The sequence below is a fragment of the Glycine soja genome, chromosome 4 (assembly GCF_004193775.1).
Source record: "Glycine soja cultivar W05 chromosome 4, ASM419377v2, whole genome shotgun sequence".
NCBI lineage: Eukaryota > Viridiplantae > Streptophyta > Magnoliopsida > Fabales > Fabaceae > Glycine > Glycine soja.
Genome location: NC_041005.1, coordinates 43,367,487 through 43,381,403, shown reverse-complemented (window position 1 = coordinate 43,381,403; position 13,917 = coordinate 43,367,487). Strand labels below are relative to the sequence as shown.

Sequence of the window (13,917 nt, the reverse complement as noted above, 5' to 3'; positions counted from 1 at the left end):
AATATGTCAATTAACTTGTAACAGAGTGATATATCCTGCAAGCTGCCTCATCATGCTCTTTGACGCCTTATTTAAATTATCATACATATGCACAAGTGTAATAACGCCCCAAGCATAAGTCCCACTCTGCGTCAAGTCATGTAGTGCATCTAAGAATATCACATGCACGTGTGTGACACTCTTGTTAGCAAAGAGTGTGCATCCAAGCAGATGCAACAAATACGCTCGTGCTACTACGATCCAGTGACATGCATCGATTTTCGTCTGATACACGTCTCGCAGCCAGGTTAGTCAAACATAAGAGTCATGACATTGAATCATCTCAGCTCTTGCCTTTACAGCGCTGACCTCTAGTAATTTCACCAACATATTGACAACATCGTCGACATAAAGTTGCTCGAAGTTATGGAACGCCCCTATTATCGGCAAATGCAGCAACGACGCCACATCATCTAAGGTGATAGTCACCTCTCTTACTAGCAAATGGAAACTACTAGTTTCCTTATGCAAGTGTTCCACGAAAGCAAACTTAAGTCCTCAATCGCCTGTATCTAGGGAACATGCGATCAAAGGACTTAGTCCGCTGGCAGCCACAAGGCCTTCAATCTCTGGAGCAGGCCTGCTGAACTTAGCCTTCCTTTCATGGGAAGATAGCTTAAGCTCAGGACGTTGCTGGAAACAATAATATCGATCATGTAACAAAAAAATAATAAGTTGTAAGCTACATGCTTTATGTTTTTTTTTTAATATTTACATACCTCTCCATTCCAGACTCGTAAAGCAGATTTTCAAAATCTCTTAAAACTAATGTGTCATGGGGTCCATCTAAAAAACCCTCAACATTAGTAACACCTTCTTCAACAGGTTGTTGTTGTTTCTCTTCGTTTAATTCCTCCGCAGTCGTAAAAGGATCCTCAACATGTGCCTCTTGTTGTTGCCTATGGGCATATATGGTTGGCTTTCACCGCTGTGGGCATCATTATCATCATCATTAGTCTCTCTCATCCCTAGAACTTTTCTTATTACTCGGCCTAAACCCGTCCGAGACCTCTAGTTCTAACCATTATCTGCATAATATTTTTTAAAACTAACAATTTTAAAATATTTTAAATTTTGGTTTCAATCATTGTTTAAAACTAACAAATTTAATATCTTTTAAAAATTGATTTCATATATTTTTTTAGAACTAACAATTTTAATATATTTTAAATTATGGTTTCAACAATTTTTTTAAAACTAACTAACAATTTTAAAATATTTTAAATTTTTGTTTCAATCATTTTTTAAAACTAACAAATTTATTATCACTTTCAAATATTTGTTTCAATATTATTTTAAATTTTGGTTTCGATATTTTTTTAAAACTAAAAAATATATTATCACTTTAAAATATTTGTTTCAATATTATTTTAAATTTTGGTTTTAATATTTTTTAAAAGTTAAAAAAATTTAATATTACTCTATTATTATTATTTCCAAATTCGTTTATATATATTATAATTTTTTTTACCAATCTAATTACTAAAACTATTGCTAATATAAAAAAGTTACATTACAAAAAAAATTAAAAAATAAGGTGTCACAGCGGAAGAAGTGATTCGTATGGATGAGCCACTTTATTTTTATAGAGAAAAGGTGAAAGACATTTTAACCCTTTCACCTTGATTGTTGGGTGTCCCAACAAAAATATTGGGTGTCCAAAGCAATTGCCGTCAATAATTGGTTTGATGGATTGAGCTCATCATATTGCCCCATTTAACAATAATGTTTTTCTTTTTTGCAGCTAACATATTTCTTCATACATTTAGTGAAAAGAGAAAACCTAAAAACATACACCCATGCAAGTCTCGAACTTGTAATTTTTACATAATCAGCACAACGTTTTAATCAACTGAGTTAATAAATCAATTATATTTAAAAAAATTAATGTCGTTATATATAACACTAAATTTTTTAGTGTATATTTAATACACATATAAGTTTACATAATAAATTTTATAACAATTAATTTTAATATAATAGCATATTTTTTATATATATGAATTTTTATTAAACCTATAATTTTTATTTTAAAATTTATATATGTAAAAAAGTATAGATTATTAGATCAAAATTAATTGTTATAAGAGTTATTATGTAAACTTATATGTGTATTAAATATACATTAGAAAGCTTAATGTTATATATAACGATATTAATTTTCTTTGAACATGATTGGCCTATTAGCTCAGCTGGTTAGAGCGTCGTGCTAATAACGCGAAGGTCGCAGGTTCGAGACCTGCATGGGCCATTTTTTAAAATTATTCGGTAAAACCTATTTTTAACATTATATTGAATGGCTAAAACTTTCTGTACTGTCACTATTGCTTCCTACTGCACCCGCACCCCTTTGCATTTCGAAAAGAGAGAAGGGTTTCACTTCAACCTTGTGGATTTTTTTTTACGTACGAGAGCATATATATGTTGGTGCTTTTAATCACTGCACCAATGCTAATCTTTATACATTAGCCTTGCTTATTGTTTACAAAAAAATTTGAACAAACATACGCTAGCTTAACGGTTGCATGCACTAGATTGTGTTTAAAATCAAAACTTCAAAAGCACATTGATTCAGTAACTCAACTTACTTATCTTTTATTAATTAAGCAAAAGGAACGAAACCAAAATGTAGAAAACCCAGAAGAAAGGGCAAACATTCTCCTCTTACGATCTCTACTACATAATGTACAAAGATCATAACACACTACATAAAACCCAACAAAAGCAGCAAGAAAAATGAGCACTGCAAAACCAGATATCCAGAAAGGACCCTCCAACGTGTAGCATGAGAAGTAGGAGAGGGAGCTGAAGTTGTAGTAGTAGTTGCCTTTTCCTGAGAGCAAGCATAACTGCAGCGACTTGGACGAACAGCTCGGTATACACCGGTGCTCGCAAGGATGTAAATGTCTTTGTTGTTGTCTTCGCCAAATGAGAAGATGTAGCCTAAAGCAGGAAGGTTTCCAGGTGCAGAGTCGCACTGTATGGGAGAATCACGTGCACAGCTGAAGGGAATTCTGCTGGTGCTGAAATTGCCACTATTTTGCGGATCTTCTGTGGCTGCCCATATTGCTCCAGCGTATAGATCTCCATACAAGTATCTGAAGTTCAGTGATTTAACAATAAGCAATGTTAATGCTGCATAGATAGGCAAGAAACCAAATTTAACATATAAAATTTTATCAGTACAAAAAATTGAGGTGCACAGGGGAACACCCTTCCTCCTAGTACTTGTCCACTTGGCATTGTTTGTTCCAATAGAGTCTAGGAACTAGTTTCAAGAAACTTGTCAAAAGGGACACTTATAGAAAAGACAAATTAAAGAATTAAAAAGAAAAATGAATTAATTATTTCGGGAAAGTTAAGATTGACTCATGCACTTTAACTATTTTAGAAAATCTTCTCATCTAACTTTTATAATGAGGTACATGATGCAAATGTTTGTCCAGAAGTTTATGTGAATTGGCTCAAGGTGTATTCACATCATGGTGGGGATGTTCAGTGCAAAAGAAATATTTTGCAGATCCAAATCAAAGTTTTAAATTGCAGCTGCAGTCGCGGTTTTAATGCAATCCATGGCATTGCAAGATATTGTAGATAAATGCAGCTAATACGGTCACAATGCAGTTGTAGAAAATCTCACAACCTTGATGTTGCAACTGAAGTCACAGTCACTCACCTTTTTTAAAACCCCCAATAAAATTAGAATTTGTTGTTATATTTGACAAACTGTATTGTGGAAGAAGCTTCTTTACCTTCCATACATGCAAGGATCAGTGGTAGATCGATAGACATATCCTCCAGTGATGGATGCTGATCCTTCATTCTTGTTTAATTCAGAATGGTTGTATCCCATTAATGGGAAAATTGGATTTATTGAATTTACCGAAGTATTTCCTCCAGGTGATTGTGTTGGTTGGAATGGATAGGGGCCCTCATAAACACGCCAGCCATAGTTTCCACCCTTGGTGATGAGATCCACCTCCTCATAAACATCCTGAAAATCAATTAAGTTACTGAGAATGTTCCACTAAACTCTCAAAAAATTAGGTAACACTTTAAAGGAAGCATAGATTGTTAAGAATAGAGTAGAAGTTAAAGTTTTTAGTTACACTTTTTTGTATTCGTGTGTTTTTAAAAGTTCTTACCCTTGAGGCACAACAAACTCCAACCTATCTAGGGATTTAACTGTAATGTTATTATACTATATAAATGGATCAATAGCTCTATGTTGGAATGTTAACAGTTCTGCAATTACAAGTAAAGAAAGGTCTATTGATGATGAACCTGTTTTATAGCACTATGCTAGATATGATTAAAGGATATTATAAGTCAAGTTGGTGCTTGCTACTTGTATTTTTACAGTTTTCAAGAATCAAGATGATCAAGGAATCAGAATTTAAAGAAAAAGAAATTCTCATGTTTCTCTATTAAGAAAACTGGCAATTATGTCTCACTTCGAAATGCACATTTTGGTCTCTTGCAAAGTTGTAATGCACAAATGTTTGATTGTGTAAAGTTGTTGTATAAATTGAACACACCACTAAATTCACAAACCTGTCCAACATCTGCACACAAAAAGTAGGAAGGTCTTTCTGCATCAAAACTGCAGCGCCAAGGATTCCTTAGTCCCAAGGCCCATATTTCAGGCTGCAGATCTTTATCTTCACTAAAAGGATTGTCCTTTGGAATGGAGTAGTTACCCCAAAGGCCGAGTTTACTAATATCTGCTGCACCTGAAGATTAAAGATAGATGTCTAGATGTCAATGCCAAGAGTAAGATAAAAATACACACATTACAAGAGAGTGTGAGCGCATGTGAAGAGTTTATCTTAACCATTCATGCATGGTTGTATTGCTAAAATTAAATCTTTTTGTCACTAAATACATCCCCTATATATATATGTGAATTACTCACTTGGGATGTTGTCTACATCAAGCCTCATAATCTTTCCAAGCAAGGATTTCTTGTTTTGTGCAAAATTGTAAGGATCACCTGCACCTCCTCCATATCCCATCATTAAGTATAAATACCCATCATTAGGTCCGAAGAGTATTTGACCACCATGTTGAGATGTAAATGGGAGCCCCATGGTAAATATTCTTCTCACTTCAGTTGGTTTAGCACTTTCCACCTGCAAAAACATTAACAACTCGTGTAAATTCATTGAATTGAACTCATTATGGAAACTACTTTTCTATGTGCGAAGAGGTGCGTACCAAGGAAGGCTGAGATCCAGTGCTATTAGCAGAATACTCTGCAATAACAGTTTGATATTGGCATGGTTGGGCACCGTGATCAGTACCTAACTTTGATGGATCACAGTTAACATCTGAATTACAAGAACATCTTCCAGTACATCCTGACCACTTAGACTTATCACATGTAAATGAAGCAAAGAATCGTCCATTTTTAGCAAAATCTGGATGAAATGCCATGCCCATCATTCCAAATTGAGTATCAAAATAAACTTGATCTGTTAGATCAACAAAAGGACTCGATTCATCAAGCTTCATTGTTCCTCCTGATCCCACATCTGGAAGTGTTGCCAGAAAAACCTTGCCCATTTGGTTAGAGAAGAATGCGCGGTTAGAGCCATCAGGGTGAGCCACCATGTTGAGGTAAGATCCATTACCAATTCTCTCAAGGCACAAGCCGTGAGGGGGGCTAATAGAGGTCTCAGTTTTATTCAGTGAAACAGGTTCACCTTCAAAGCACACTGATGAATTATCAGATGCTCCACCAAATGCAGTGCAAAAGTCTGTTTTGGACTGCCATAAATCAGTGAGTTTGGTAGCATTGGTGTGAGCTGGTGCTCCTGCTTGACCTTGTAATGAAGGGGCAAATGGAGAATTCACTATGGATACATCATTGCATGTGTCCCATACTTGAGAGCAAAAAACGTGCACCTCTGTCTTTGATTGAGAAGAATTTGCTGGTATGGTGGAATTGCAAAGCACAGGAACTGATCTAGGTGAGGATTGAACTGTAAATAGCTCCCCTGAAAATGGGTCGCACCTCTACAAACAAAGGTATCAGAGAAATTAATCCAAGGCAGAAGTTATCATGGATACTTTTATCTTTGATTCATTCTTGCTTTTAGAAATTATCAGCATAGAGGACGTGTCACAGTGGTCTCTATGTCAACATATTGATAAGAAAATTATAGCATCAATAAAACTATAGCCATGACTATTCCTTTTCCAAACAAGAAAATTTTATGACAAAGAAGTTTATATTTTGAAGCCTGTAAAGTGCCACTACCCATCCATGAGAAATTGATAAGGGCGCTCTGGAGTCTTGATCCTCAAATATCAATATATAAACCAGATATTCATGACATAAAATAGGGGTGTTTTGGGATGAATGGTGGTGGGTTTATTTTTGTTTCCATCCTAACCAAAATTTTGCCAAAATCATTTATTTGAACCCAAATTACACCCATTAAGACACGACAACGTATTCATTAATTCTTGATTGCTACTTAATAAAACGTATTAAACGTGAAGAACCTGTTAGTAAAGTTTACCCCAATAAAAGGGGCAGAGAAAAAAGACATATTTCGTGGTCCTTATCTAAATTCATGCTTTTGGGAGAAGAAGAAACCTTACCGCACAAAGTATTGATTTCAAAACCGAGGCACAGCCAGGATCTGATACGTTGCTCGCTCGGAATTGCTTCTCTATCTGCGCATCTTCTGTGGTGTTGCAACACGTGCTTCCATTGTAAGGACAAAATCCAAGTGTCTTATTCAAGGTAAAGGGTGCCCCTACACCATAGACAAAAACTATGCATAAATGATAAAGCACACACAACAAAGGCTAAAACAAAGAGAGAGAGAGAGAGAGAGAGAGAGAGAGAGAGAGAGAGAAACTCACTTGAATCAACACATAGAGGAAGTGAAATTGAAGAATCCAAAAGCAGCAGCACACAACAAAACAAGAAACTGATGGAAAGAACACCCTTCATCTCACCAACTACACCAATATCATCTCCACTTCAATTCATATATAGAAAAATCCCAGAACCCCAATTCCAAAGACTAAACCTTTTTGTGTTAAGTTGACTTGAATGGGATAAAAAGAACAGAATTTATTTGAAAACAGCTCTGTGGGGTTTTGAACTTTCTGCTAATTTGCCAACTGCTTTGTGTCTTGGCCCCCTCTCTCTCTCACACACTTTCATTTTTAAAGTACCAGTTCTAGAAACACAATCACTTTCTATCCTTTCCCATAATTTCCTTTAATATTCATATGTTGTCTTCAAATCAAAGTTAGTTAAGTCTCATTGTTTCATTCAAACCTATATATATATATAAAGAAACTCCCTCAATCATCAGAGTAAAAAAAAAACCCTTTTAGTTTCTCCCTTGCCCGTGCTCACAAGCCATAATTTTCAAGGATGGAAAAGGACAGGGAGATCAAGATTTACATGTTTTCTTCTCCCGCAGTTGACTTTTCAACAATTCTCTTAAATTAAGTATTGGTGGTGGTTTAGCCTATAGAGAAACCAAGCACCTAGCAAATCATGCTGACTTAGTTGATTACTTCATTCACTTTTGTCGAGTTCAAAATCAAAACTTTAGGGCATTTATTTATTGCAGTGTTCCTAACCAAAAAAGAAGCGGAAAAGCATCTCTTATTCATGTTCACATTTTATATTCACAGTAGTAAAGAATGGAAACCACTTTGGATTATCACTCGCCAAATAATTCATAAAAAATAACAAAAGCCGAGAGAGAAAGAGTCGGCATTCAACTGTGACCATTCCACAATAATGATATGGTAATGGAAAAAACAAAGATATGAAAAGTGAGAATTAAGGTTTAATCCAAATATGGATAAAGACCCATAGGTCATACCACATGGACATTATTGATGTCACTCATGACACAATACGATGTGCTATCCGGGTAAGAATAATAATAGAATAGTGTTTGGTCAAGCGTGGCCACGTTTGGGAGAGGTACATGATTAAGTATCAGCAAATAATTTTCATTTATGGGATAATAAATTAATAATAGCAGAGAAAGTTGGAAAGTAGTGGCTGGTATCAGGACACACGGGACCACTAAGTATAGGGTATAATTACATCCCGTCAAATGAATTTGATTTTAAAGTAATAAAATACAAGCTTATTACAATTTAGGTCTCTCTTTAATTCTTGATTTACGATTTTTGTCTACCTATTTTTGTTTGACGATTTTAGTTCTTAATTTTTTTTATAATTTTGATTAAATCCTCAATTTTACATATGTCGATTATTTATAATGATCAGGAGAATATTATGCTACCTTTTTCTAGAATCATTACAACTTTCATTGCCATAATTGGACATTTGAGAACACGACTTAGGCAAAAATATAAGAGGCCTTATTTTATTTTTTATAATGATCAGGAGAATATTATGCTACCTTTTTCTAGAATCATTACAAATTTCATTGCCATAATTGGACATTTGAGAACACGACTTAGCCATTTATGTAATTTTCAAAAGTTACTTATTTTGATTTTTTTTTATAAAAAATTACTCTTGAAATGTAAAAAAAAAAAAGAAAGATTCGTACATGTGTGGATCTAGATTCTTCTTATGAATTTCTCTCTTTGATGCAAAATAATTTTTTTTCTTAAGTGAAAATGCATATTCTATTATTAAAATTTAAGATCCTCTAATGCAAGTTATTTTTTTAATCTATTTTCTAAAACTAACATACTAACCAATAAAAATCCTAAGCAAAGAATAATATGTCAAATTGGTATCTGAAATTATGGATATCAATAATTTTAATCTTACAATTACAAAAATTTACTTTAATTTTTGAATTTTGTATATAAAGACTACAATGAATGAAATGAAAAAGGTTCACGATACGTAACACTCATAAAAAAAATGCGACGGCATTTAAGTGACGAGATAGACTATCTAATTCCAAACAAACTAGCTTGTAAAAAATATTCAGTAAAAAAAAGCTTGTAAAAATAAAACACTTAAAAGTTAAAACTGTTTTAGTGACAAAATAAAGAATAGATTATTTAAATAATAAAAATTAAATAAAATATCAGTACAGTAAAAAAAGGACATACAAATTGAATTTGGGTGCTGAGAACGAATTATAAAGGCGAAATCACATATTTAGGTTTTTATTTTATTTTTTATTTAATTTGATCCAAATTTTGATTTTTTATATTTTAAAAAAAAGATCAAAATGATTCTTTTGTGTATTTTGAACTAACACCTTAATGATTTAAAAAAATTGATAGCTAAAAATCATTGCAAAATACAACATTTTTCCTTCATCTTCCTCCTTTTTTTTCTTCTGTCTCCTTCATCCTTTCGATTTTTCACTAGACAACACATTGCCAACAGAGGTTCCAAAAGCTTTTATGCATTGAACCTGAGCGCATCGTCTTCAACTTCATCCTCGCCATAGACAAACCCTTCTCCAACATAGTGCTTCAACACATCGTCTTCAAGTTCTTCCTTGTCGACAATCCCTTCTCTGTCGCAGTGCTCCAGTGCATCGTCCTCAACTTCATCCTCTCGTCGACAACCCCTTCTCCGTCATGGTGCTCCAGCACATCGTCCTCAACTTCATTTTGCTGTAAGAGATTCACTCCTTTCTCGAACTTCATCGTGCGTGGTGTGTTGCCTAGTGAAGAAAAAGGGAGAAGAAGAAAAAAAAAACATTTTATGGCCGTTTTAGCTATCAAATTTTTAAAATCATTAGTGGTATTAGTTTAAAACACACGGAAGAATAATTTTGGTCATCTTTTAAAATATAAATGATTAAAATAAATTTTTTTAAAAAATAAAAAACTAAACTAAACAAAAAATAATAAAATACAAGACTAAATAGATGATTTAACCGATTATAAATAAGGTTGGTTTGTTTGTGGAAGGTGCGGTAGAATATGGCGGGAACGGGAATGGGAAGAGGAAGCGATTCGCAGAAACAGCTGTTGAGCCTTATCCGTAATTTCGCTGCTGAGAAATCTCAAGGAGGTATTCACTCATTTCATTGCTTCCAATTTTCCATTAGAAGGAAGAGCAATGCTTCATGATATTCATTTTGTTTGAAAATTTGAAAATTGAAATTGGAAGAACGAAGAGTGGTGAATCTGAGAAAGCAAATCGAGAAGCTTAAATCTGAGCTGAGCGAGGCCAATGCGGAGCTTGAAAATGCGAAGCGCTGCAAAGAACTTGTCGAACAGGATCTTAAAGGCTTCGAAGTTCAATTGATGTTGACTGAATCTTCCGCTCAAACGCTAGAGGTTACACTCTTTCTCATCTCAGTAATCTCACTCACTTTCTTTAATAGAATTCAATTCAATTGAACACACATTGATGCAGGCGAGAGTATCTCTAATTCAAAACCACATCTCTGCCGTCGGATCTGATTTGGAAACTCTCAAGGTGATTCTCACTCACTCTCGCCGTCGGATTTCAAATGTTTTGCTCTTGTTTATAACTTGTCATCGTCGGACCTGTTTGTAATTGTATGTTGTGTTGTCCTTTCATGACCAAAGAGTGAAGAAGCAGATTTGCGGTAACACATCTTTCGCCACTCTCCTGTGCTCGTTTCCACCATTTTTCAAGTTAAATTGATTGTTTGCTTCAATAGATTTCCATGTGTGTTTGCAGTGAGCAATTCTTCCACAACATGCTTCATATGAATGGCAAGATAAGGTTCATCGTGTTAGATAATCGAAATATTGTTGTGCATTAGTGAAATGTACTATAATTGCTACAAAAATAGTTACTGATCCCTCAGTAAATGCAGGAAATTTCAAGAGAGCATTATTACTTGCGACATTGATTCAACAGCTTCCACAGGTTCTGTTATTCTTTTGACTGTTATAGTCTTTTCTTTATATGTACAAAAATATAAGAAAGAAAAAGAAAAAACGAGGACATGAGAAGTGCAGAACTTGAGGATTCTTGTGTTGTAGCCTTGTAGAGAGGAGATTAGTTTTTAGTTACTTTGTTTTGCTTCCTTCTCACAAAACAAGAAGAAGCAGATTGTATTTCCTGCTACTCATTTTAGTGACCTCAGCCAGTAGTCTCATTTTTTAATCACTTTCTGCTCATCTTTTGGTACATGTTTGTATTACTATCTCAATACAAAAGATATGGATATAGTAAACATTAAATAAGATTTTATTCCACTCCTAATAGAAAATTTTAATTCGCTTAAGTTTTATAGGTAATATTGTTATTAGAGAATGAAAAGCAGGATTGATTAAATTTAACAGCAGTGAGAGAACCCATTGAAAATTATTTGTTGTTTAGCGTTAATGTCCTCTATTTAGGTGCTGTACATTTGTCATCAATAATTAGATTTGATTTGTGTTATTTACCTAAATTCATAGTGTCTTGATATTAAAAATTGCATATTATAGATGATCCTGTTCACCCCGTGGATACCTCCTAGATCTTCTGTAGTAGTTAGACATCCCTCATTCTCATCTAGCTTTTCTTTTTATCTTTGAATTTTAACGTATTGTATTCCTATACAATTAAGCTTTTCTACGTGAAGACTTTTGCCTGGAAACTGAGGATGCACTTTGATATTGTTTTAGATGCATCACAAGTAACAATGAAAGAGAATGATGCTGAAGTTGCTATAATGGCTCTTGAAAGTACACTTTTAGAGGTAGTATCTCAAATTGCTAAAGAGGATGAGGAATACCAAGCAGAACAAAAAAATTATGAGAATGTAAGATGAGAATCAAATCCTATAATGTCAAGGCTCCTTCGTGATCTTTATTTTCTTAGCTTTCACTCTTTCTCAAGTTAAGGAGAACCTGCAGGTTCAGCAGCAATTGATTGATTGTGAAAAAAAGGTGTCTTTAATGAGCATGATAGTCATGGAAACAAAAGAATTGCAGGATTTGACCTTATATCCTTACAAATATTTAACTAGTGCAATTGTTTTAATAGTTTTGATAGTCTCTGCTTCATAGGTTACACAACCAAGAAAAGTAGAATCCCGACCCATCAATATAGAGGTGATATACTATATTCATAAAACATAATAAAACAATATATTTTTTAAAAATTTTATTACCAAAGACACTGTTCTATCCCTCCTCTCCCAAATTTTAGTACTAGTTACTCTGGTTGTGTGATCTTAGTATCAATAGTGTAGTTAAAGGATTTTAATTGATTAGCATAATTGGAGCATCTGAGTTATGTACTTAACTGGAAACAAGCAGTCATCTAAATTGGAAGCGGCATACAGCTCACTTGGTGAGGAGCTCCAAAGGAGATGTGTGTGTCCTAGTTGTCATCTGGACAATTTGGATTCTTTCAGTGAACTTCTGGCAAATATGGAGAAATGACATTGTGTAAGTCTACTTCTCGACCAAACATTTAAGATGTTGATATCATCGCATTGTAATGATACTGAAGTAGACTTTGCTCATATTGTGTAGTTTAAGTTTGAGTAGACCTTTCATTCTACTTAAGACAAATGAAGACTTGTTTGTAAGGAAATAAAAAACAGAACAAATTGGTATACATTATTGCATTATACTGATTTTTATTTCTTTTGTTTGCAATTTTATGTTGTAATATTTTCTGAGTTGGCCAGACTTCTTCACAAACTAGAGCTTAGATAGCTCTTGATTCTTGATATATTTGTAGAAATTTATAAAATAAATTAAGTTTAAATATATTTTTTGTTTCTGTAATTTTATTTTTTTATTTTAGTCCTTATAAAATATATTTATTTTATTTTCCATCCTTTTTTAGATAATATTTTGAATAATAAAAAGTATCTTAAAAAGTAAAAAAATATTAATTAAAGTACTTTAAGAAAAAAATTATTTTGTAAGGATCTGAAAAAAAAATTAAAGTAAAAAAATATTAAATTACATAAGCACCATTTCAGATAAACCTAGCTTCCATGACGTCCTGTATCGTCCGTTTAACCATAGTTGTGCTGGGTTGGCACTTTGTTTCCTCTTAAATTCTCCCATAACAATGACAGCAAGGTAAAGTTTCTCTCTTCTCCTTGTTTTAACCCAGCCGTAATTAATGAGAATCAAGAACTTTGAACTAGTAATCCAACTTCAATGAAGACGAACTATCTTTCATCAGATTACGAATTTTTTTCATGAATTTTTTTTACTTGGGTAGAAATCATAGTTGTGAAACAGGCATATCTATCGATAACTTTTACGACGTTTTGATGTGACACTTTTCCTATTCATAGAAAACATTCATTTTTTATTTAATTGTAGTTTGTTTATTTATATATTAAAGTTCTTTGTTAATAAATAACTATAATTGGGGAGATCTAGGAATGGGAGTCGATCGGTGCAAATAATTTAAAACAAAATCTAACATAAAATAAGGTAATTAATATGTTGACATAAAAATAATAGATATAAAATATAAAATTTTAACATAAATATTTATGATTTTATTAAAATAAGTAGGCATATTTATTTATCCTCACATCAAAATAAATTAGAAATTCAAACACATAAAATTATAAGTATGAAATATAAAATTTAAGAAAAATACATTTGACTTTATGAAAATGAAAGTGTGCATGCGTTCACTCTGACAAAAGAGTAGGTACACTGATAATTTGGAAGTACTAGCAATACAAATTAATGACAAAAAATATATATTTATCCATGTTTATTGACACAAAAGATATTGAGAAATGCAAGTTTAACCGTCTTAATTCTTAAACATGGTTCGAATAAATGCATATTGATTCCTTAAAAGCTTATCATTTAATAATTATGCTTTAAATCAAGTATCTATTGGTCTCATTCTTTCATGTTTTTCATACTATCAATTTTTATATGAAATTTTTTACTAGATAGCAGATGGCACAATAATCTATATATATTTAATGAATAATT

General features: G+C 33.1%; 2 protein-coding genes and 1 non-coding gene across 4 annotated transcripts; 2 read left to right on the top strand and 1 right to left on the bottom strand.

The window, feature by feature from the left end:
- The first annotated feature begins 2,216 nt into the window (after window positions 1–2,216).
- TRNAI-AAU lies at window positions 2,217–2,290 on the top strand. Its single transcript has one exon. It is a non-coding gene; the product is annotated as a tRNA-Ile (tRNA).
- Window positions 2,291–2,605: 315 nt separating this feature from the next.
- On the bottom strand, window positions 2,606–7,340 carry LOC114409769 (HIPL1 protein-like). The gene is made up of 7 exons (XM_028373353.1): window positions 6,916–7,340; window positions 6,649–6,806; window positions 5,257–6,057; window positions 4,955–5,171; window positions 4,594–4,772; window positions 3,792–4,033; window positions 2,606–3,137 (listed from the first exon to the last, which is right to left on the bottom strand). Exons 1-7 carry the CDS (start codon window positions 7,004–7,006, stop codon window positions 2,744–2,746), a joined length of 2,082 nt encoding a protein of 693 aa, XP_028229154.1. The 5' UTR covers window positions 7,007–7,340; the 3' UTR covers window positions 2,606–2,743.
- A 1,987-nt stretch (window positions 7,341–9,327) lies between these two features.
- LOC114409768 lies at window positions 9,328–12,642 on the top strand. Of its 2 annotated transcripts, none has more exons than XM_028373352.1 (10): window positions 9,328–9,638; window positions 9,946–10,039; window positions 10,139–10,308; window positions 10,388–10,450; window positions 10,564–10,583; window positions 10,679–10,723; window positions 10,818–10,870; window positions 11,617–11,753; window positions 11,848–11,936; window positions 12,249–12,642. In XM_028373352.1, exons 2-10 carry the CDS (start codon window positions 9,949–9,951, stop codon window positions 12,376–12,378), a joined length of 798 nt encoding a protein of 265 aa, XP_028229153.1. In that variant the 5' UTR covers window positions 9,328–9,638; window positions 9,946–9,948; the 3' UTR covers window positions 12,379–12,642. The 2 variants fall into 2 exon arrangements, with proteins under 2 accessions (XP_028229153.1, XP_028229152.1); XM_028373351.1 differs by having other exon boundaries at window positions 9,937–10,039.
- The last annotated feature ends 1,275 nt before the right edge of the window (window positions 12,643–13,917 follow it).

Coding starts and splice junctions, on each gene's coding strand:
- LOC114409769 (XM_028373353.1), bottom strand. CDS start 7,006: ATGAAGGGTGTTCTTTCCATCAGTTTCTTGTTTTGTTGTGTGCTGCTG. Junction 6,807..6,915: donor TCCTCTATGTGTTGATTCAA/GTGAGTTTCTCT, acceptor TCTATGGTGTAG/GGGCACCCTTTACCTTGAAT. Junction 5,172..5,256: donor CTGGATCTCAGCCTTCCTTG/GTACGCACCTCT, acceptor ATGTTTTTGCAG/GTGGAAAGTGCTAAACCAAC.
- LOC114409768 (XM_028373352.1), top strand. CDS start 9,949: ATGGCGGGAACGGGAATGGGAAGAGGAAGCGATTCGCAGAAACAGCTG. Junction 10,309..10,387: donor CTTCCGCTCAAACGCTAGAG/GTTACACTCTTT, acceptor ACATTGATGCAG/GCGAGAGTATCTCTAATTCA. Junction 11,937..12,248: donor GAATTGCAGGATTTGACCTT/ATATCCTTACAA, acceptor AACTGGAAACAA/GCAGTCATCTAAATTGGAAG.